Raw genomic sequence first — 22,899 nt, forward strand, 5'->3', positions numbered from 1 at the left:
TCAGGTCCCCAGAGCTGCCAGCCGAGAGGTAAATCCCTGTGGGGCAGGAGATGGGACTATGGAAGACCCAGCTGGTGGCTCCAACCTTGCGCCAGGCTCAGCTGCTAGTCACAGCTGGGCTGGGGAGGATGGGACTTCCTCTTCCCCTGCACAGCATTGGGGGCCATGTCAGACCCACCCCCAGACTTTTCCCCCAGCTGCAGGAAGCTATGCAAACTTCCTGCCCTGCCCCCTTCACCCAACCTTCCTGCCCACTTCCTGTGCCCCGCCCCACCCCTCCCCACTTCCTGTGCCCATCACTCCTCAGCTGCAGGGGGAGGGATCCGTGAGGAGAGATCCCCCATCTTCCCAACCCCCATACCCAGGTCCTCTTGCCAAGTCTCACTCCCCTACACTCTGAACACACACCCCCTTTGCACCTGGACCACCCTGATGAGCCACAAGTACCCAGATCTGAGCTCCAACCAGATGCACCTGGATCAAAACCCCACTGAGCCCCACTCCTCCAGCATCTGGACCTCCTCACTGAGCCCCCCACACCTAGACCCCCCCGCTGAGACCCAACCACGTTCACCTCAACCCCTGCTGCATAGTCTCATTACTGTTGCACCCAGAACCCCCAACACACCCGTGACTCCAGATCCTTCCCTACATCTGTATCCCCCACTACGCTGCCCACACCCAGATTGCCCCACACAGAATCCTCTCAACCCACAACTGCATTGCTCCCCACATTAAGCTCCTCCACACTTGGATCCTGCCTTGCTGAGTCTGCCTGGCCACACAGAGGGGCAGGGCCCTGGGGCGTTTCTGGGGAGGCCAGGTCCTGGCACTGTGTGAGGGTTGGGTGCAGCCTCACTGCTGAGTCTGTGTTTAGTATGGGGGAAGGGAGAAGCTGCACAGTGATCTCCCACCTCTGGGCACCCAGTGGCCTGTGCTCTCCAATGCCATGGTGGAGCCTCCACATTTATCTGACAAATAAAATTTGCAGAATTTTAAAATAGCATGTGCAGAATTTTTAATTTTTTGGCACAGAATGCCCTCAGGAGTAATACTTGGACACACACAGAGTGCAGAGATGAGACACAATGAGGTCACCTTGGAGGCAGAGTTGTGACCCATGCTTTTAATTTCACAATTTTTAGTTCTGACCAACATCCTGTCTAACTGGATAGTGAATATGGCTTACTCCTGAGACGGGAAGAAAGATTGCCTCGCCCAAATGATTAGCCAATAGTGATTCTTGAAAAGTATTAAACTCTGAACATGTAGTGCTGAAATGGTCTGCTCCTCTGATTTTTGCTCAAATTAGTCAGTTGTCCAAATAGGATAGATATACACTTTTCTGGGAAGAAAGAAATGCCACGGCACCGGTTAAAAGTACAGGAAGCTACAGATTATCTGAAGTGGTCTGATGTAGGCAAAGTTCAGTGCAGACTAAAAACGAAGAGAAATTTCTGATGAACAAGGTGAACAAAGATAAGCATCTTGAAGACTGATTGCATACAATTTTTCTTTGACTAATTCTGCCTTCATTTTCTATCAGAAGCTAGTCTTGCATAGACCAGTATTTCTATCGTTATCGATCTGGGGCTAACAGTTGCAGTTTGGAATTTTAAGATTAACAACCACCAATTGTGCCTCAATGTTGAAGAGTGAAATGCCAAACATCAACTTAATTGTAAGCTCCTATTGTATTCAGTCAGATTGGACATTATCGTATTGCATTTATGTAAATCCTAATTTTAAAGTGTTCAATATTTTACAGTGCACACAAACTAAAACACATTCGTAATATATACATTTACTGCCTGGGAATACTTTACTGATTCAATTAAATTAAATTTAGGGAAAATGTGTAAAAAAACCCACACATACACGGACGGACTGAAGAAATGCAAAGCCTGTTTTAAAGAGGAATCATCTGATCGCTGTAATTAAAAAGGTCTTTATCCAAGTATAAAATATGAAGATTTAACTGTGCTATATTTTTGCAATCAGACCCAGTAATTATTCCCTTCCTCCAAAATTTTTGCAGACATGTTTTCTCACAAGCTGAAGCCTTCCATGTCAAGATTAAGTCTGGGTCATTATTTTTAATAGCCAGATAATGAATCCTAAAATAGAGGTTTATAAACTGAAGACCTGCCATGGAAACACTGCTATAAAAAGTAACTATAGCTAATTTAGCAAAAGCTAAAATGTAATATGCTAGCATTATGCCACAGCACCAGACTGGATGGAAGCACTTCCATTGAACACACAACTATCAGGGATAAGGTGTCAAATGAACAGCTCTTATACAACAAACATTTCAAATATGCTTTACCCACTATGTGCACTTCAATTTGCTGTAATTTTCAGCACAATACATTGTACAAGCCATTCTGGCTAGTTTCCTTCAGCTGCTTTCCAACGTCTGTCTATCCTTGTAACCTGACAAACATTAACTTGCAAAAAGTGTGTGGCCACCCCTTTTGCAGGTCTGCTCAGCCATAATGCAGGTATACATTCACTTGTTTATTATCAGAAAAGTCTTATCAAAGCCAACTCACAAAATTTAACCAGATTGCAGCTTGAAAAAAATAGGTTATTTAAGAATCTAAATTGCACATGTATTCTTTTGTTACTTTATGGTTAAACAAAATACTTCTCCCACATATTTTTGCTATTATAAGAACTGTTTACAATCTTTATTTAAACTGTAACTCCTAAGCAGAGGGGATAGAAAATGAATCTGACGTAGGAGACAGACATTAAATTAAACATGTACCTACTGATAGAGATTCACTTTGATTTAGAAGAATCGCAATAGTTTGAAAAAATTCTTACTTTCAAACATGTGGTAAATTAAAATAAGTTTTGTTTTGTTTTAAATTATCTTCCAATGGTCTAAGTATAACTGTGCATATATGCATGGCAACGTTATAGGCATTCTTTATCAGATTCAAATCTGGAAGACTGTCTTAATATGTAAAAAATCATCATTTAATATTATACTTCAAGGTGCGTACAAACCATGATCTTGTTGACTACACATTTGCCTACCCGTACACTGAATGAGGCAGGGGCACAATCATCAACCCTGAATACTAAAGACCTAAATCAGCTCTCCATTACACCAATGTACAGTCAGAGTAAATGCATTTGCTTACAGAAATTAACACTGCAGAAATTGCAAAATAAGGTTTAAATCAAAGTGATCCATTCCCTGTCACTCTGACCTGAAGTGAGATGTTCAGCCTCTGTACCCATCTAATGGTTGATTTGTCAGATAAGAGCAGAGATAATGGTGCAAATAAGTGCCAGCTGTAGTGGTGTAAACCGGACAGGACTAAACAGCTTATTGCACATTTACTATAAAAAAAACTGTCAGAAGGGTAACCACTTTGATTCAATTCCCAACTCGGATCAGATTTATAATGAGACCTAAAGAGAGATTCCAAATCCCATTATTATCCAATACCCTATTCTGGAGTGTGTTGTAAGGATTCAAAAAGGTTCATGTCAAATAAATATTCTTAAACCAGGTAAAGAAACTAAAGTCTTTGCCCGACCTGAATAGGGGCAATTTAAGTTAAAGATCTGTTGCTCATTTTAAAACATTTCTGTAAACAAGACAGCAGTCAAATTATGGAGATCTGATCTGAGACTTAGAAGCAAAACATAACTAAAATCTACAGGATAAAAAGTTTTGTTCACAACTGACTATCCAACCTTAATGTGGAGGGGTTCAGCAGAAATAAGATTATAATTAGGGCCCTACCAAATACAAAGCTGTGAAAAACATGTCACAGAAGAATCATAGAAGATTAAAAGTTGGAAGAGACCCCAGTAGGTCATCTAGTCCAACCCCCTGCTCAAAGCAGGGCCAACCCCAAATAAATCATCCCAGCCAGGGCTTTGTCAAGTCAGGCCTTAAAAACCTCTAAGAATGGTGATTCTACCACCCCCTTACGTAACCCATTCCAGTGCTTCGCCACCTGCCTAGTGAAACAGTTTTGCCTAATATCCAACCTAGACCTCCCCCACTGAAACTTGAGACCGCTGCTACTTGTTCTGTCATCTGCCACCAGTGAGAACAGCCCCGTGGACTTATGCATGTCCAGCTTTCCTAAATCATACAACTGAAAGGGACCTTGAGAGGTCATCTAGTCCAGTCCCCTGCACTCATGGCAGGATTAATTATCTAGACCATTCCTGACAGGTGTTTGTACAACCTGCTCTTAAAAGTCTCTAATGATGGAGACTCCACAACCTAGGCAATTTAATCCAATGCTTAACCACCCTGACAGTTAGGAAGTTTTTTGTAATGTCCAACTTAAACCTCCTTTGCTGTAATTTAAGCCCATTGCTTCTTGTCCTATCCTCAGAGGTTAAGAACATTTTTTCTTCCTCCTCGTTACAACCTTTTACATACCTGAAAACTGTTACGTCCCCTCTCAGTCTTCTCTCTTCCAGACTAAACAAACCCATTTTGTTCCAATCTTTCCTTAAAGGTAATGTTCTCTAGACCTTTAATCATTTTTGTTGCTCTTCTCTGGACTCTCTCCAATTTGTCCACATCCTTCCTGAAATGTGTCACCCAGAACTGGACACATTATTCCATTTGAGGCCTAATCAGAGCAAAAGAATTACTTCGCGTCTTGCTTACAACGCTCCTACTAACAAATCCCAGAATGACATTTGCTTTTTTTTGCAACAGCATTATATTATTGACTCATTTAGTTTGTGGTCCACTCTGACCCCCAGATCAAAATGGACCATGAATTTGGTAGGGCCCTAATTATGATTCATTAAATGAACTCTGTACTGTAGTTCATACACATAAAGTAGAACGAAGGTGACCAAAGAGGGGAAAATTGGGCTTGTGTTCATATTTTGCTTCAATATGATGTGTCCAGAAGTCTTTAAATATTTCTCCTGCCTAAACATTTTTAATTGGAAATTCAGGTCCTTCCTTACCTGAAGATATCATAGCAATCGAACCACCAGTGAGATGACATCACTGGAGAGTCAAGAGACTGAAAGCTGAGCAATTGAAAGGAAAGGATGTTTTGTTAGAGCAAATACAATGTTCTTTCAGTATCCATTTAACTTACTTGACAAATGAACATTTTGAAGAAAGGGCATTTTTGTTATAGATTCAGTTTCTCATCCTTTCAGCTAAGGTGAGAGAGCTCACATTACACTTCCAGGAACTGCTCCAGCAAAACCAGACTTGACATTCCAGATATATCCAAGTCAGCAACAAGCAAAAACAGTCAAACCAGCAAATCGGCATGCACAAATCCATATTTTATTATTTTTTATATTCTATATAAAAAGTTTTGCAGTTCACAGTTTTCTTTGGTATTCTTTGACTTGTGTGTGCTTAATTTTGAAGCCTCCCGGTCTTTTAATATTTTCATATTCACACACACAGTATATGGAGATATCCCTCCACACCTCCAGCCCATAACCGTGAGATAAACTGCAAGAATTGTGAAATAAAAAAATTAATTCTGACCAGTGAGTGCCTGTTCTGAACTTGATGCACAAATCTTTTCCCCAAGATTTATTCTAACATCCCCAAACCCTGACCAACTAAATAAAGCAGCCTTACATTTAAACAATGTCCAACACACCCTAGAAATGTTTCCACCTGCCACAGATCCAGAACAGATAAGATTAACCCTGTACCAGCAGTATGCTTAATACATAAATATCATTATTATTAAGTCTGATATCTTAAAGCCCTGCAGAGACAGAATCAGGGACTTTAAGCCACTGAGAATGGAAGATTCTCAGTTCACTAATGGGTCCAACACTTGCATATAATCCTGGAGAGATCCTAAGTATCAAGTATGCCATTTTAGTTCTAGAAAAGTTGTTTTGGGTAATTCATAGGCTTTTAAGGCTCTCTCTGTATCCCGTATATTGTCACCACTAATAACCAAGGCATTTCAAACAGAGATAAGAGACAGTTCCAATAATTTTGTTTTTATATCTCAAAAACTCTCCTAAAACAGGTATTCTGTGATATATACAAAATATATGATGGTGTAGTGTGAAAGTTTTAACGGCACTCATTTGAGGTGACCTATGTAATCACTTACCTAGTATGAGTAAAACTGGAAGAAAAGGATCAGGTTTCAGGAGGGACTTAGCTCAGGCCTTGGCTACACTGGCGCTTTACAGCGCTGCAACTTTCTCGCTCAGGGGTGTGAAAAAAACACCCCCCTGAGCGCTGCAAGATACAGCGCAGTAAAGCACCAGTGTAAACAGTGCCATAGCGCTGGGAGTGCGGCTCCCAGCACTGCAAGCTAATCCCCATGAGGAGGTGGAGTACGTGCTGCGCAGGGAGAGCTCTCTCCCAGCGCTGGCGCTGAGACCACACTTGCACTTCAAAGCGCTGCCACGGCAGCGCTCCCGCAGCAGCGCTTTGAAGTTTCGAGTGTAGCCATACCCTCAGTGTGCCACTAGGGTCTTAGAAAAGCAAATCTGGGAATTAAATAATTTCTGGCTTCCCCACTGATACACAGTACGTGCATCACAAACTTTACCATCTGTGTAACTTCTGTGTGCCTCAGTAGGACTGAACAAACATTTTTGGCTGAAACTATTTGACAAAGAAACATTTTCCGCAAAGGGTGCCTGCTTTCCACAACAAATTTTTTTTCTGGGGGCTGGGGGAGGGGGAGCGGGAAAGGGGATTGAAAACCAGACTGTTGTGGGAGAAGATGGGGACAAACTGGGGACTATTTTCTGACTAGCTCTACTTGTAGGCATGCATGTGCTGGGTCCATCTCTATGTGACTGTACGCTGCCTATGTCAATGGGGGCCTCTCTCTTGGTTGAAGCCTCTAGTCACTACAGAAATAACAGTGAACCACACTCATGTATTTCCTAAATACTTATACATAACTATATTCACACAATTTATTTAGTAATACATGAGAAACTTCAGATTCTCTACTTATTTTACTATCAAAGTTGAATTATCCCATCTTCCAAAATGTATGCAGCCCAAGCCCAGAAGTCTACACAGCAATTAAACAATCCTGCAGCCCAAGCCCAAACCAGCTAGCATGTGCCATCTGCAGGTTTTTTTCTTTGCTCTGTAGACATAACCTCCACCCCCTGTGCATGTGCAGGAAAAGGTATCACATTTTCCATACAAGTGTTCACTTATTTTGTAATGATTGTTATATGTCAATAGGCAATTAAAAAAAAAAGATATTGTGGACAGGGTGCACTGGCTTTTAGGCATTATCTGTTTTGATCTATAATTTCCAGTTCGGCTGAAGAACTTATGACAGGATCGTTGGTTAAATAAAATATGTAAGTCTTGTCAGCAGCATGTTCTCTATTTATCTTTCTTTAAAATTATGAACTGGATACACAGAACATTCAACTGAACATATGTCAAATGTTAACGCTAAGCTGTTCAATAAGATGTTTGTTGCCACTGCAGGTAGAGAAAGGAAGATGTAACCATTTGTTTTGATAATAAAAAATTAGACACTCAAATGCTCAGATAACTGAATTACACTGCCTTGGTGCTTTGCAGATATCAACCAAAGTTTCCTGCCTAACCAGGGTGAGTATAAAAACCAACAAGATTTCTATAGCTGAGGAACCTCTGCTGCAAGGATACTGTAAATATTATAGCTACAAATTTAGTGATAGTGAAGTGTTTCATGGGAAATGGGAAAATGTATGTTTCAACTGTATTACAGGTTGAACCTTTCTAATCTGGCATTCCCTGGCCCAGCAACATCTGTGGTCTGGCATAGGTGATGACTCCTTGGGTGCTCTGGGGCTGGCGCACCCACGGGGAAAAACTAGTGGATGTGGAGCATTCACCGGTGCCAAGCTCCGCCCTTTCCCCCCCTAAGCACCAGCGGCCCCACGCTTACCAACTTCTCCTCCTCCCTCCCAGCACTTCCAGAGCACCGCAAACAGCTGATTCATGGCGTTCAATCTCTGGGAGGGAGGTGGCAGACCTGGGGCTGGCCTCGGAGCCCCTAGGCTGAGAGCCAGCAGCCATGACCCCAGGTGGCAGCAGGGCTCCCAAGCAGGGGGCCACACTGGGAGCAAAGTCTGGGGGTGCTGCCACACCCCCTGCACCCTTACCTCCTGTGCCTATGGAGACCCGCTGGGACTCTGCATTGACCTCCCATGGTTTGGTAAATTCTCTGGTTCGGTACCGGTCAGGTCTCGAGGGTGCCAAATTAGAGAGTTCAAATTGTATAATAATGCAATTAATCCCCTTTGATAATTTCTCTTTAATATTTAACTGAAAGAAGGACACATGGATGAGGATATACTGAAATTATGGCTTACTTAAACACTCTTGTTTAAGATATGCATGCATGAGATGCATGCACAAACATTCACTGTCAGAGCACTGAATAAAGTAAACTGTGTGTGGGTCTATACATTACTTGGTGCAGTTATATTAAGGTTAAAAGTGTAACCTTAGTGTTATTATTTTAAGTGCAACTGTGATTTTTTAAAATAAAAATTACATAAGAAAACAATTAGAAAAATCAATTCCACCATTAGACTCATAATGCACAATCTTGACAATGCCCTTTTAATAACTACCTTCTGACATGAAAAATTGTTGCTTAAATATAAAGAAGACTGCACAATGCTGCTGAAAGTCTTCATTGTTGCAAAAGAACAAACTTGCGCAATTAAGATCTGATTTTCAGTGTCCGAGCACTTGCATTTCCAACTGACTTCAAATGAGGTTGCAGTTGCTCAGCACTTTCAAAAAAATCAGACTTTAAACCATTGTTCATCTTTATCTCCTGTCTGCTTAGTAATAGTGACTGGCCTAGAAGCTAGAATCCGACTATGATGAAAAACTTCTAACATTATGTTTCTACCATATAGCTTAGCATGAAGAATATAAAACATTATGTGTATTAAAGATTATGTGTAAACTAATTTTCTCTGCAAAACAGCATGTCTTTAAAGTGCAGTTTTAATCTGAAATATGCTAAGTATGACAATTTGTAAAATCTACTCCTTGTGTGTATCTTGAGTAATATTTAGTGACTTCTGTGACAATAAAAGTTTTTAAATACTTTTTACTCCAGATAGCACTGCAAAGCTAACAGCACAAGGACACTAAACTGGGTTCTTCTCTACTCACTATAGTCTCCGTTCTGTTGGCAAACTTCCAGTTGCAGAACCTTTAAGTATTTTAATTTGATGTAAAATTGATTATGTTGTTCATTTTAATATTTCATTAAATAAAGATGGCAGCATTCAAAAGCAATGTAAAAAAACTGAAAGCACAGTTCAGTTTACTATAGAATTTAGTACAATATCTCATTATTCCAGGGAAAAACCAGAGGATTTGGCACCTTGGGGAGGGATTGTAGTGAGCAATTTGGAGGGTGAAGCAGGTACCTCTGGTAGCTGAGAGAAAAAGGAACAAGAGTTGTGGTAATTCAAAAGGCTGGGGCAACATACACCTTTTAGGTTCTCTCATTAGCGGGTGCTGGAGATGAAGAAGAGGGAAAGCTGCCAGGAACCCATCTCTATTCCACTTGGCAAGAGAAGGAGTAAGTCCACATCACCGCCAGTTGCATTTATTAAAGCAGGGAACATCTCTGGAATCGGTACTCAGCTACTTCGGACTGAACACTAGTCCATGCATTTGCTCTGCTTGCTGGAGAGCAACTTACAGTGGAGGAGACAGCAGGGAAAACTTTCTACAGAGACCCAAGCACTCCACAACTGAAGGGAAAAAAAAAATATATCAAGGTCCACAAATACAAGGGGCCTCAATTATACTGGGGCATAAAAAAATACCACAATGTACATGGTCACTTCAACATTATTATATAATAGGAGGAAACTTGTAGTTAATGTCCAATGTATTTTTTAGTTTTCCTGTAACTACTGGAAGAATAAATATCAGTATTAAGACTGGCCAAACCTTTCAATTTCCAATTATAATGTTCTCAAAATTCTACTTCTTCAATATACTTGGTCTCAGTCAGGGAGCATTTTTTCCTGAGAGTTTCACCAAAAACAGTTTAGACTTTTTTCCAGACATGACCATGGGGGTGGGAGTGGGAGGGAATGAGACAGCCACTTTGTGTGTTCACTCAAAATTTCTGCAATCTTTTATGAATCTCTCTTTTGTTTTTAGCAGTAGATGATGGGAACTGGAATCTAGCAGGAACATCAGCTCGCATTTAGCAAGATGCCTAACATTAGGCATGCAAGTAGACCATTGATACCAATTCCTGTACAAGTCGGGCATGTGCTGAAATATTTCCTGAAATTAGGCTTGTATCTCTAGGTTGTATACTCCATTCTAGGGGTCTGGTGAAAATATGTCTAAGCTGTATTTATTTTACGAAGCTAGAGGGTATAAAAAAAGGAACCTAAGATTGAAAACACTGACATTACCAACATATTTATATCCAATATTTAAAGTATTCTACTGCCTCTTTTGAAGATCATGCATTAAAGTAAATAATTTATTTTCCCTTATATCTGCTTAAAAATTAAAAAAAAACATATCAAGGAAATCAGACACAAGGAAGGTAGCTAGGAAAAAAACAAAAACAATGAACAGTTTTTCCACCCACACATTTCTTAAAATATCTCCTGCATAAGGTTTACACACCTGGTCTTAAAGTAGTGACATCCTATTACGGATAAAGCAAATTGTTAGACAGGTGTTCTTTGAAAGCACTCACATACCAAATATGAATATATCATGTTGCAAAGAGAAAATGCTGAAAATTATTAGGTATCTTAAAGTTACAATAAAATTGCTACTTGTGTTAAAAAAAAACCCCAAACATCCACTGTTTGGACCTATAGTACATTTTTAAGAACAGTAATTCTAGTAATCTGAATCCACAGTTGCAGAGAGAAAGTAGTAGCTTATACGTGAGAAAATGAAATGTTAGAGCAGAGGCAAGTTTTGACATGTGAGCTCTCGAATCTTTACAGACTGAGGAACTATGCTCCAACTGCTTCAGAACTATGCTTTTTCTTGCCACCATGCTGCCCATCTACTGCATGCTTGTCCCATCTACTTATTTTACACTACCTTGAGAGCAAAATACTTTACTTCCGCTCTATACAGCATCAGACTAACCTCACATTAATGCCTCACAACAGGCAGAGGAAGTGGTAGTAGGCAATTGTCCACTCAGTTGCAACACTGTAAACAGGAGTGAGAACATCTATTAGTGATCAGAGTACCACGGCAGACCTGCCATCAGGAATCAGGATAACAAATTAGTATTTTACAAAAGTGTTATTCACTAGATATGCTCACAAGATTTGAAACTGTGTGTTAGCCTGGTTTCATCAATGCCTGGACATGCTTCTCCCTGAAAGAAAATTCAGATAAACTAAATGAAACCACATGATTCATAAACTTGCATAAGAACAACTACAAAGCTACCTCATATGTTTCAGAGGTTGGATCCTTCACCCTACTAGCCCATGAAGAAGCTACTAAATCCCACTGGGAGCATAATGAACACCTAAAGTTTCACATCCTCTTCAATAATAAATAATCGCATGACTCACAGGGCTTCATAGTTATTTTCTAAATAGGACACTTAACAAGGAAAAGAGTACCCGACAGGGATGGAAAACTAAAGACTTTATGAAGAAAGCAAACAGAGCTCCAATTAACACTTTGTAATTGTATTACAGGGCCTAGATATTACCTGAGCATTGGCTCAAACAAACGGCTATACAATGAACAATGAGACACAAAGATGACACTATGGCCATGTCTACACAAGGAAGCTTACAAAGACACAGCCATTATGCCGATAGGAGTCAGCCCTCCCGTTGACATAATAAAACCAGCTTAATGAGTGTAAGTATGTTGATGGGAGACCATCTTCCGCTGACAGAGCACTGTGGACTCGAGCGCTTATGCTGGCAAAACTTATGTTGCTTGAGGGGGTGTTTTCCCCCCATGCACCTGAGCAACAAAAGTTTTGCCGATATAAGTGCTAGTGTAGGCATGGCCTGGCAGGAAAGTACTGTATCCAACCTTTCTGCCTTTATGAACACACGCTCATTTGAACGGGTACACAGTATCTCAACTTGTGGCTCAATTAAACCAATTACTAAAACCTAGCTCTTTAGCCAACTGAAGCCAGAAATGGCATAAGAAAGAAATGTTATGTTCTTGATGTGATCAATAGTTGTTGGGCAATTCAAAAACCAAAAAATAAAAGTTTACAGCAAGTCAGAATATGCATATATGCTTCTTGCACCACAATCATTTGACCAGACTGCCTATACCTAGCAATAAAATTGGCCATAAATTTGCACCCAATGATTCCTGCACCCAGTGACTCCTGGAGGAAATTATTTGGACAATTCTGTAAGGAGGCTTGGGTAACTTCAGATTTGTCCAATCCCCTGCATGCACACTGCAAATAAACTAGAACTTCAGAGTTATGAACTGACCAGTCAACCACACACCTCATTTGGTACCAGAGGTACATGATAAGGCAGCAGCACAGAAAAAAAAAGCAAATATAGAACAGTACTGTGTTAAACTACTAAAAAAATAAAATAAAAGGAAAGGAGCATTTTTCTTCTGCATAGTAAAGTTTAAAAGCTGTATTAAGTCAATGTTCAGTTGTAAACTTTTGAGAGACCCACCGTAATGTTTTATTTAGAGTTGCAAATAAACTCCATTCCCAACGTCTTTGTAACACTGAGGTTCTACTGGACTTCTGTCAATCTTGTCTTTTTATTATTCTCCTCATTCATGTCTCTGTGCCTTTGTCATACCACCTGTTACCACTGAACTCCCTACTGTGCCTTCTGCTCCAGCTAAACTCCCTCTTTATTCAAATCCTTCCTGAAATATCACATCTTCACAAAGGACAACTTTGGGGGGGAAGAGGGGAGACAATCAAAAGTCTTGTCTCCTCGACCCTCTGACATCAAACATACAGCCTTAACAATACTCTGGCATACAGACATGCATTGAAAAGTTAGTAATCCACAACTATACACATGGAAACTCAACTTGTGTGTCACCAGTCAATTTTGCTAATATTGTTCGATTGTTTCCTTGTACTCCCCTTCTCCCCCCATTTACCTGTCAGTACTCATCTGTTGTCTTGTGGCTTATATTTAGATTGTAAAAAGTATTTGGGGCTGGCATTGTCTCTTTGTTCTGTGTTGTAAATTACCCAGCAAAATGGAATCCTGGTCTATGACTAGGGCTCCTAGACACTATAGTCATACAAATTATAAATAGTATCAAGACCAAAATCTTTGTGGCAGAATCAACCCATCTATTTACATCTTTGGCTCAGTAAACTAAATAGACTTACTCTCAATATTTTTTCTTGGTGTCTGATTTGGGTGTGCGTAATCTACAAGAATAATTTCAGACTGAGCTCCACATAAAGTGAGATTTCAAAGAAAAATAATTTTCCAACTAGTTCAAACTTCCCCCTCCCGATCTGATGAGTCCAAGTAATTCACTCAGATCAAAAGGTTTCTATGCAAAGAAGTCACATACTAGTTCGAGTGATTAACCAGCACCTGAAGCATTGACAATACCTGAGCTCAAGATTGGATCTTTCAGCCATTTAAAAAACAAAAACAAAAACTATACACACACACACACAAAGCATTTGCTATTGTGAAGCAAATAAGGTCTCTCAGTGTTATGTAATGTTGCTGTACACAGGTACCACAGCTATAGCTCTATGTAAAGGTGAGTATATAAACAAATGTATACAGGAAGACAAGCAGAGAATTAGATTCATATCCAAAGACTGCAGTGAGCAGGCTCAGCAGCTTTAGACAGCAGTAATAACTTGAATAGCAGATTTTGGTTTTTGTGATCACATGCTCAAATAAGGATTAGACTTCCATAAGGGTCAGGAACAGAAGACCAATAACCTGAGTAAGGTTTCAGAATAGCAGCCACAGAAGAGAAGTGTAAACTGACTTGTAGTCTTGGGCTCTTAACATTGATCAATTTTGTCAGACCCTCTCAAATTCCAGGCTCACACAAAGGGAAAAGGGCCAACTAAGTCATACAAGAGCCTACCAAAGAATTTGTTATCCATCTTTAGCAACAAAAAAAAAGCACAGAAACCTTTGTGGATCCATACACCAATGAATTATTAGTGACTTCAGTTTTTCTCTGCTTGAAGTGTATCTGAAAATATTTGAACCATTGAAACCACAGGATAAGACACTGAATTCAGCCATGGGATATCATCAGATAGTTAATATTGTTACACAACATTTTCTTAAATCTTTAAAAACAATGTCTAATTAGTAATAATATTTGTCAAATAGGACAGAGAGCTGCAACATCTTAAGTCACCATAAAACAGCTATCTTACAATAAATTTAGACTTTAACAAGTGGCATTAGAATGGTAAATACTGTGTTTTTCATGCTGTGTAGTTTTACTTAAGACTGACAAAAAAACCGAATTCTGTTCAGGGCTGAGAGTCTGGGTCAGGGCAAAGTCTCTTTAGTACTGTTGCTCATTCTTCCCCAGCTGAAAAGACCCTTCTAATCAGCAGCAGGGGAAACAAAACCAAATTCTACAGCAGTTCGTTTTCTTACTGAAGCCCCCCCCGGAACATACAATAAAAACCTCCAGGGCCCACAGGGGGCTTCAGGGTTCTGCCCTGCAGGGTGCCAGCCACTAGATGTGGGCCCTCGGGTATAGGCCTAGTTTGACATCTATTTGGGGACAGAGCAGGGCCTGTTGGGGCTCAAGCCGGCTCCGCATAGAGGGGCTCAGGGAGGGAGTGCCACCTCCACCTCCTGACTCACCTTAGCAAGCCACCCAGCCTCTCTGGATTGGAGTGGAGGTGGGACACAATGAAAAATTATCAAAGTGGGGGAAGAGGTCAGCTCAAAAAGCTTGAGAACGGCTGAGAGTGCAGGTAGGGGTTTGCTAGGAGCTGTGCACAGTGAGGGATGTAGCTCAGGGTGCAAGAAAAGGGACAACTAAAGGCTGTGTGTAAGCAGGGGTGTAAACTGGGGGCAGGAAAAGACGTGTTGTGTGCAGGGAGAGGCCTTCCTCGCAGTCGCTGCTCCCTGATGGCTCTGCTGGCCCCAAAGCTGCCCCCCCCCCCCCCGACCGCTCTTACCAGCTGTGCAAGCAGTCAAAGGGGCTGGGAGCTAAGGAGCAAGAGACAAGCCAGACCAGCAGACGCCCTGCATTGTCTGGCTCTGGCTCCCCGCCTCTGACCAGGCCAGGGGCTAGAGTAATTTGGAGGGTGGGGGTGAAATACCTCCCCATGACCCCTGCAACTGTCCCCATGAGCTCAGGGCTTCTTTCTGCCCCACAAAACACTGAGGATCACAGACCCCTCTGAAACTGGCTTGCGGCCCCCTACCCACATTCTGTGTCTCATCCCTCCCACTGGTCCTGCTTTATACTAGCTGCTGATTCCTGCAGCCCTGAGAGAGGCAGAGACGAGTACTCAGGAACTGATCTTCCCAGCTAATTACAATGTTTTAAGTGTTATAAGTAGGTAACATTAAGATTCTCCTCTCTCCCTGCCCCCATCTTTCCTGCCACTACAGAATTTCAGGTCCACTGTGGCACAGAAAAAAAACCTCTTTCCACTTCCTCCTATGAGAAGTGCTGAATGAAAGTGTATGAAATATGAATATTTAAAGCTATATAAAATTAATTACATATTCAGTTACTGTCTACAAAAGAAAAGAAAATATATAGGGACATTCAACAAAAGCATGGTGGGGTTGGTATTCAGCCCTTAGGGAAGCAAATTTAATTTTTCTATGTATGTATTGCTGCACTAGTTAAATGATTAACTTGTTTATTGTTCTCTGTTCACCAATATCCAATGACTAAACTGTTTAACTGCTGCAGCAGCACAGGGGAACACTCACATACTATTATGTGTGTGATCAGAACAATAGCACAGTTCTCTCTCATATGGAACATGAGGATAATGGACTGATTTCTGGAAATACTGAGCACCCACAGCTTCCAAGAAAGTCAACTGGAAAGGCTCAGCATATCTGAAAGTCAGCCTAACAAACACTCCCTCAATGAATGCAAACACTGGGGACTCTACAGCAACTTCACCATACATATTAATAACAGGTAAACTTTATAGACTCATAGACTCAGACTCTAGGACTGGAAGGGACCTCGAGAGGTCATCGAGTCCAGTCCCCTACCCTCATGGCAGGACCAAATACTGTCTAGACCATCCCCGATAGACATTTATCTAACCTACTCTTAAATATCTCCAGAGATGGAGATTCCACAACTTCCCTAGGCAATCTATTCCAGTGTTTGACTACCCTGACAGTTAGGAACTTTTTCCTAATGTCCAGCCTAAATCTCCCTTGCCGCAGTTTAAGCCCATTGCTTCTTGTTCTATCATTGGAGGCTAAGGTGAACAAGTTTTCTCCCTCCTCCTGATGACACCCTTTTAGATACCTGAAAACTGCTATCATGTCCCCTCTCAGTCTTCTCTTTTCCAAACTAAACAAACCCAATTCCTTCAGCCTTCCTTCATAGGACATGTTCTCAAGACCTTTAATCATTCTTGTTGCTCTTCTCTGGACCCTCTCCAATTTCTCCACATCTTTCTTGAAATGCGGTGCCCAAAACTGGACACAATACTCCAGTTGAGGCCTAACCAGCGCAGAGTAAAGCGGAAGAATGACTTCTCGTGTCTTGTTTACAACACACCTGTTAATGCATCCCAGAATCATGTTTGCTTTTTTTGCAACAGTATCACACTATCATAACCTTATTCCCAGATTTGGACCTTAGCGTCCAAAATATGGGGGTTAGCATGAAAGCCTCCAAGCTTAGTTACCAGCTTGGACCTGGTACTTGCTGCCACCACCCAAAAAATTAGAGTGTTTTGGGGCACTCTGGTCCCCCTGACAAACCTTCCCTGGGGACCCCAAGACCCAAATCCCTTGAGTCTCACAACAAAGGGAAATAATCCTGTTTCCCTTCCCCCCTCCAGGTGCTCCTGGAGAGATACACAGACACAAGCTCTGTGAAACTACACAGAGTGATTCCCCCTCTCCGTTCCCCAGTCCTGGGAACAAAAAGGACTTTCCTATTCCCCAGAGGGAATGCAAAATCAGGCTAGCCAATTCAACACACACAGACCTCCCCTGATTTCTTCCTCCCACCAATTCCCTGGTGAGTACAGACTCAATTTCCCTGAAGTAAAGAAAAACTCCAACAGGTCTTAAAAGAAAGCTTTATATAAAAAAGAAAGAAAAAATACAAATGTTCTCTCTGTATTAAGATGATACAACACAGGGTCAATTGCTTAAAAGAATATTGAATAAACAGCCTTATTCAAAAAAAATACAAATCAAAGTACTCCAGCACTTATTCATGCAAATACCAAAGAAAAGAAACCATAGAACTTACTATCTGATCTCCTTGTCCTTACACTTAGAAACAGAAGACTAGAAAAAAGAAAGTACTTCTCCAAAGCTCAGAGAAGCAGGCAGGCAGACAAAAGACTCTGAGACACACTTCCCTCCACCCAAAGTTGAAAAAATCCGGTTTCCTGATTGGTTCTCTGGTCAGGTGTTTCAGGTGAAAGAGACATTAACCCTTAGCTATCTGTTTATGACACACACTGTTCACTCATATTAAGCTTGTGGTCCACTATGACCCAAAGATCTCTTTCTGCCATACTCCTTCCTAGACAGTCTATTCCCATTCTGTATGTGTGAAACTGATTGTTCCTTCCTAAGTGGAGCACTTTGCATTTGTCTTTATTGAACTTCATCCTGTTTACCTCAGACCATTTCTCCAATTTGTCTAAATCGTTTTGAATTTTGACCCTGTCTTCCAGAGCAGTTGCAATCCCTCCCAGTTTGGTATCGTCCGCAAACTTAATAAGCGTACTTTCTATGCCAACATCTAAATCGTTGATGAAGATATTGAACAGAACCGGTCCCAAAACAGACCCCTGCGGAACTCCACTTGTTATACCTTTCCAGCAGGAGCCATTAACAACTACTCTCTGAGTACGGTTATCCAGCCAGTTATGCACCCACCTTATAGTAGCCCCATCTAAATTATACTTTCCTAGTTTATCTATAAGAATATCATGCGAGACTGTATCAAATGCCTTACTAAAGTCTAGATATATCACATCCACCGCTTCTCCCTTTTCCACAAGGCTCGTTATCCTATCAAAGAACGCTATCAGATTAGTTTGACATGATTTGTTCTTTACAAATCCATGCTGGCTATTCCCTATCACTTTACCACCTTCCAAGTGTTTGCAGATGATTTCTTTGATTACCTGCTCCATTATCTTCCCTGGCACAGAAGTTAAACTAACTGGTCTGTAGTTTGCCGGGTTGTTTTTATTTCCCTTTTTATAGATGGGCACTATATTTGCCCCCTTCCAGTCTTCTGGAATCTCCCCCGTCTCCCATGATTTCCCAAAGATAATAGCTAGAGGCTCAGATACCTCTTCCATTAACTCCTTGAGTATTCTAGGATGCATTCCATCAGGCCCTGGTGACTTGCAGGCATCTAACTTTTCTAAGTGATTTTTTACTTGCTCTTTCCTTGTTTTCTCTTCTAAACCTACCCTCTTCCTGTAAGCATTCACTATACTAGACCTCCTTCAGACTTCTCAGTGAAGACCGAAACAAAGAAGTCATTAAGCATCTCTGCCATTTCCAAGTCTCCCGTTACTGTTACCCCCTCCTCATTGAGCAGTGGGCCTACCCTGTCCTTAGTCTTCCTCTTGCTTCTAATGTATTGATAAAAAGTCTTCTTGTTTCCCTTTGAAAAAGTTTAATTATAAAAACAAAATTACCTTCACTAAGCTGATCAATGGAAGTTCAAGTGAGAGGATGCAAAGAGCTATCATTAGGAAAACTATGCAACTTTTGAGATACTGCTTCTACCAACTGACATAGGAGGAAGGTATGTATAAAAGGTGCATGTAAAATGATGAAGCTGCTAATGTTTCACAATCAGTACAGGACTGGATGATGTCAGAATTTCAGCAAGACCCTCCAAGTCATCTCTGTTCCCACCAGATAAGGATTTATTCTAACAGGCAGCTTTCAGTAGTGGCAGCAGTTCTCAACAATGGGCTCACATCAAGTAGCTTGCAGAAGGTGCTTCTTTTTAAGAAGAAAACAATGACCACTGTCTTCAAATGACTGCCATTCCCAATAAGAAGGAGTAGAGACTGGGCAGCTGTCTGGAAATTTGATGAGGGGTGGGGGGGCAGAGCTACTTCTTACATACGATATAAAGTTGAAAGGGGGGTGATTTGAAATACAGGAGAATTTCTAGCTTTTTGCTTTCCCTCTGGATAACTGTGTGTTCAGTTCCAATGAGAGTTTTTGTATTCCCGGGGGGAAAGGGAGGGCTGTCTTCCCTCACTGTTTAGATGTTTAAGAATATCGTCTTTCCCGACACCACCATTCCTCCGCTTCCCCACTCATTTTATAGATATGCCATTCTTCAGGATGTTTGTCAGGCACCACATGCATATCTTGCGTGTGCTCAGCACTCCGTGTCAAAATCTCCTACAGTATGCACACCCATACTGGGAATTAGGAGATCTGCTCTATTCCTGGTTCCACATTCCTGTGTGACTTTGGAGAAGCCACTTAATTTCTCTGTACCTCAGTTTCCCTATCTGTAAAATGGAAATACTGTTTTACTGGAGTGGTGAGAGATTTCATTAATATTTGTGTATTTCTTAGATACTCGTGTAACCAACTGACACTATCCTGTCAAATCCTGCACAAATTTTAGATAATTAAGATAGTTCAATAAAGTTTAAATTAAACCTTACTGACTTAGAATTAATACCTATTATTCCTAGGGGAATTCTGCACCAACAAATTAAAAATTTGTGCACAAATTTTATAATTCTGCAAAATTCTGCATATTTTATTTGCCAAAATAACACTATACAATACATTTGTTTCAATTATTTTTTAATTATTTCAAAATACCTATCTGCAATTATGCCTGTAACAAGAGAGACAAAAAAATTCCTTCAGGAATAGAGAGTTAAGGAAACCCCTATGACAAATCAGATCCCATTTCTCTGCCCCCTCTCCCCAGAGCCCAGCAGTGGGTCCACATACCCCTTTCCCCAGAGCCCAGCTGTGCCCCTCCCAGCCCAGACACTCTCACTCCCTCTCCACCAGAGTCCAGCCCCGGAGCCGGAGCCCGAGCCCGAGCCCACCCCAGACATTCACACTCTCTCCCTCATGGACCCCAGGGATTCAGAGGAAGAAATAGCTTGATGCTGGGTCCTGAGCTTGTACTGAGTTTCCCGTATGCCAGCGGTTCTCAAACTGTAGGCCAGGACACCAAAGTGAGTTGCAACACTGTTTTAAAGGGTTCTCCAGGGCTGGTGTTAGATTTGCTGGGGCCCAAGGGCTTCAGCCCTGGGTGGGGGGCTCAGGTTACAGGACCCCCACCTTGGGCTGAAACCCTTGGGTTTTAGCCTCACTGCCCAGGCAGGCTCAGGCTTTACTACACTACCCCAGGAATGGGAACCGATTTTTTTTTTTTTTAGTCAGGAGGAAGTCACAGAGCAATGAAGTTTGAAAACCCCTGCTGTATGCCCACACATGCCCTGAAGGAAGGGGGTGAACTGCAGCTGTCAGGAACCCTCCAGCTCCCGCTTCCTCCCTCTAGCAATGTCTATTTGTCAGCTGGGATGTGCCGGGTCCAATGATTCCTAGAGGCAGCCAGAAGCTTTGCAGCCCATTTCGGGGGGAGGAGGGGAGGAAATTCTGTGCAAAAAATCATGAACTTCTGCATAGAATTCCCCCACAAGTAACTTATTGGTAACATTAAAAATGAAACTGTATGTACTGGCATAGCACTGGATGTACCTTCTATAGTAGAGAGGAGGAATGCTAATGAACTTCCTCCATTATCAGCCTTTGAAATCTCCCTGTAGAGATATTCATAAACTAGTTCAAACTAGATTCTCCAGAGATCAGCAAAGAAAAGATTTTGGGATAAAAAGCCTGAGTTTAGGCTGCCTCAGGATCTTCTTCCTGATCCTGCAATTGGACAGACCCCATGGTCCCCAGAGACCCCAATCCTTATAGGAAGGATTGAAATGACTTGCTATTGAAGCCTCATAAGACTGTGTGCTTGGGGGAAGGGGAGGGAGATTTGAAGGACTTATCCTGCTAGAATCCATGTTAGAGCTGGGATGAACTCTGGTAAGCTTATTAGCACGCATGTAGGTTCTTTTATTGTTTTAATATGTTTTCTCTGTAATTTTTTTACCCTGCTTGGAAAACTGTGTGGTAACTTATATTTAGGGCTGTCGATAAATCACAATTAAGTCACACAATTAACTCAAAAAAATTAATTGTGATTAAACTCAGTTTTAACCACACTATTAAATAGAATACCAATTGAATTTATTACCTATTTTGGATATTTTTCTACATTTTCAAATATATTGATTTCAATTACAATGCAGAATACAAAATGTACAGTGCTCACTTTACATCTATTTGTTTACAAATATTTGCACCGTAAAAGTGATAAAAATAGTATTTTTCAATTTACCTCATACAAATACTGGATCCTCTAATTTCTATTTAACTCTTTAAATTGCATTACCTTGCACAAAAGAATGGATTGTTTAAAATTCTATGATTACAGTATACATTTTAAACAGGTTATTAACAGCAGATTTCCAGATACATTAGTAAATTTAGAACTGCAAAAGACTGATCACCACCCTCAAATAAATGTTGTTAACCTCAAGCATTGCTAAAACATGTCCCTAAATTTCCAAGATTTCACCATTAGACCTTTTCAAGGAAGTGCTACTTGCTGATATTGTATTTAAGTATATAAATTCCTTCGTATGTGCAAACATGCAAGTAATTTTGTTATATTTATCTACACCAGTGGCCCCCAAACTTTACAGGATTGCACCCTCCCTTACCCCTGTCTGCACCCCGCATCCCCACACCAAGCCGGGGCTGGGAGCAGGGCCGCTGCTCAGGGAGGGTGGGGGCATGGACCGGATAAGGGGGCAGAGGCTGGGGCTGCAGCTGAGGGCAGGTCTAGGGCTGGGAATGGAGCCAGTGCCAGGGGCTGAGGCTGAGGGCAGGGCCCAGAACAGAGCCATGACCAGGGGCTAAGGCTGGGGGCGGGGCCTGCGGCTGGGGCCAGAGCAGTGCTAGAAGCAGAGGCGGGCTGGATGGGGCCCTCTTGTGGGGGCTGGCCCAGTCCAACCACACCCCCCATAACATTCCTCCATGCCCCTCTATGGGGGTGCACCCCACAGTTTGGGGACCTCTGATCTGCAAACATGGCCTTTATATGAAGGCAAGAATTCAGCATTTTGTAGTTTCTAAAGCTATTCCAATCCACTTTCTTCTTAGACCAAACTATAATCCTTGAGAAAATTATTGTTTGAAGAGAAGACAATTTAAATAATACACACAAGATTTTGGAACTGCTGAAGTTTGTTTCAAATTTTAGATGTGTTTAGTAGTTTATTGCCAACCATACTGCACACTTCATTTACAATTTTTTGTCTAGACAGTGTTCCGCAATACCATAAGAAGTTGTCAAGGAATAGTCTTTGTATAGATTTAGACTAGAGGCCCAAGCAGGACCTAAATCTAATAATTTTATTTCCTCTGTATTCACTAAGGCTGTTCATGGTTCTCAAATGCTATTGCATTTTATAGCAGATTTAGCTGTGTCCCCAAGCTCCACATTGTTAGCTGTCAAGTTCCAGAACTACCAGTTTTTTAGGTTCCTAAGGCCAGGGACAAAGATTTCAACAACAACAGAGGGTTACCAGGGTTACTATTCAATTGGTACTCACCTGTGTAATCAAGCTACCCAACTCGTGCTTTTAATTATAA

The 22,899-nt window shown here is 41.4% G+C and overlaps 1 protein-coding gene across 3 annotated transcripts in view; it reads right to left on the bottom strand.

Annotated features, from left to right (window-relative positions):
* The window catches only part of LRP12 (LDL receptor related protein 12), a 76,656-nt gene that overhangs the window by 47,203 nt on the left and 6,554 nt on the right, over nt 1-22,899 (bottom strand). The window contains exon 1 of one of the 3 annotated variants that reach the window (XM_030553691.1): nt 4,966-4,993. The exons of the other annotated variants lie outside the window; for them this stretch is intronic. Within the exon in view, the coding sequence (XP_030409551.1) occupies nt 4,966-4,978 (13 nt within the window). The 5' untranslated portion in view covers nt 4,979-4,993. Of the gene's footprint in view, nt 1-4,965; nt 4,994-22,899 lie in introns of those variants that run through there. 3 annotated transcript variants of the gene reach the window in all.

Source organism: Gopherus evgoodei, chromosome 2 (assembly GCF_007399415.2).
Source record: "Gopherus evgoodei ecotype Sinaloan lineage chromosome 2, rGopEvg1_v1.p, whole genome shotgun sequence".
NCBI lineage: Eukaryota > Metazoa > Chordata > Testudines > Testudinidae > Gopherus > Gopherus evgoodei.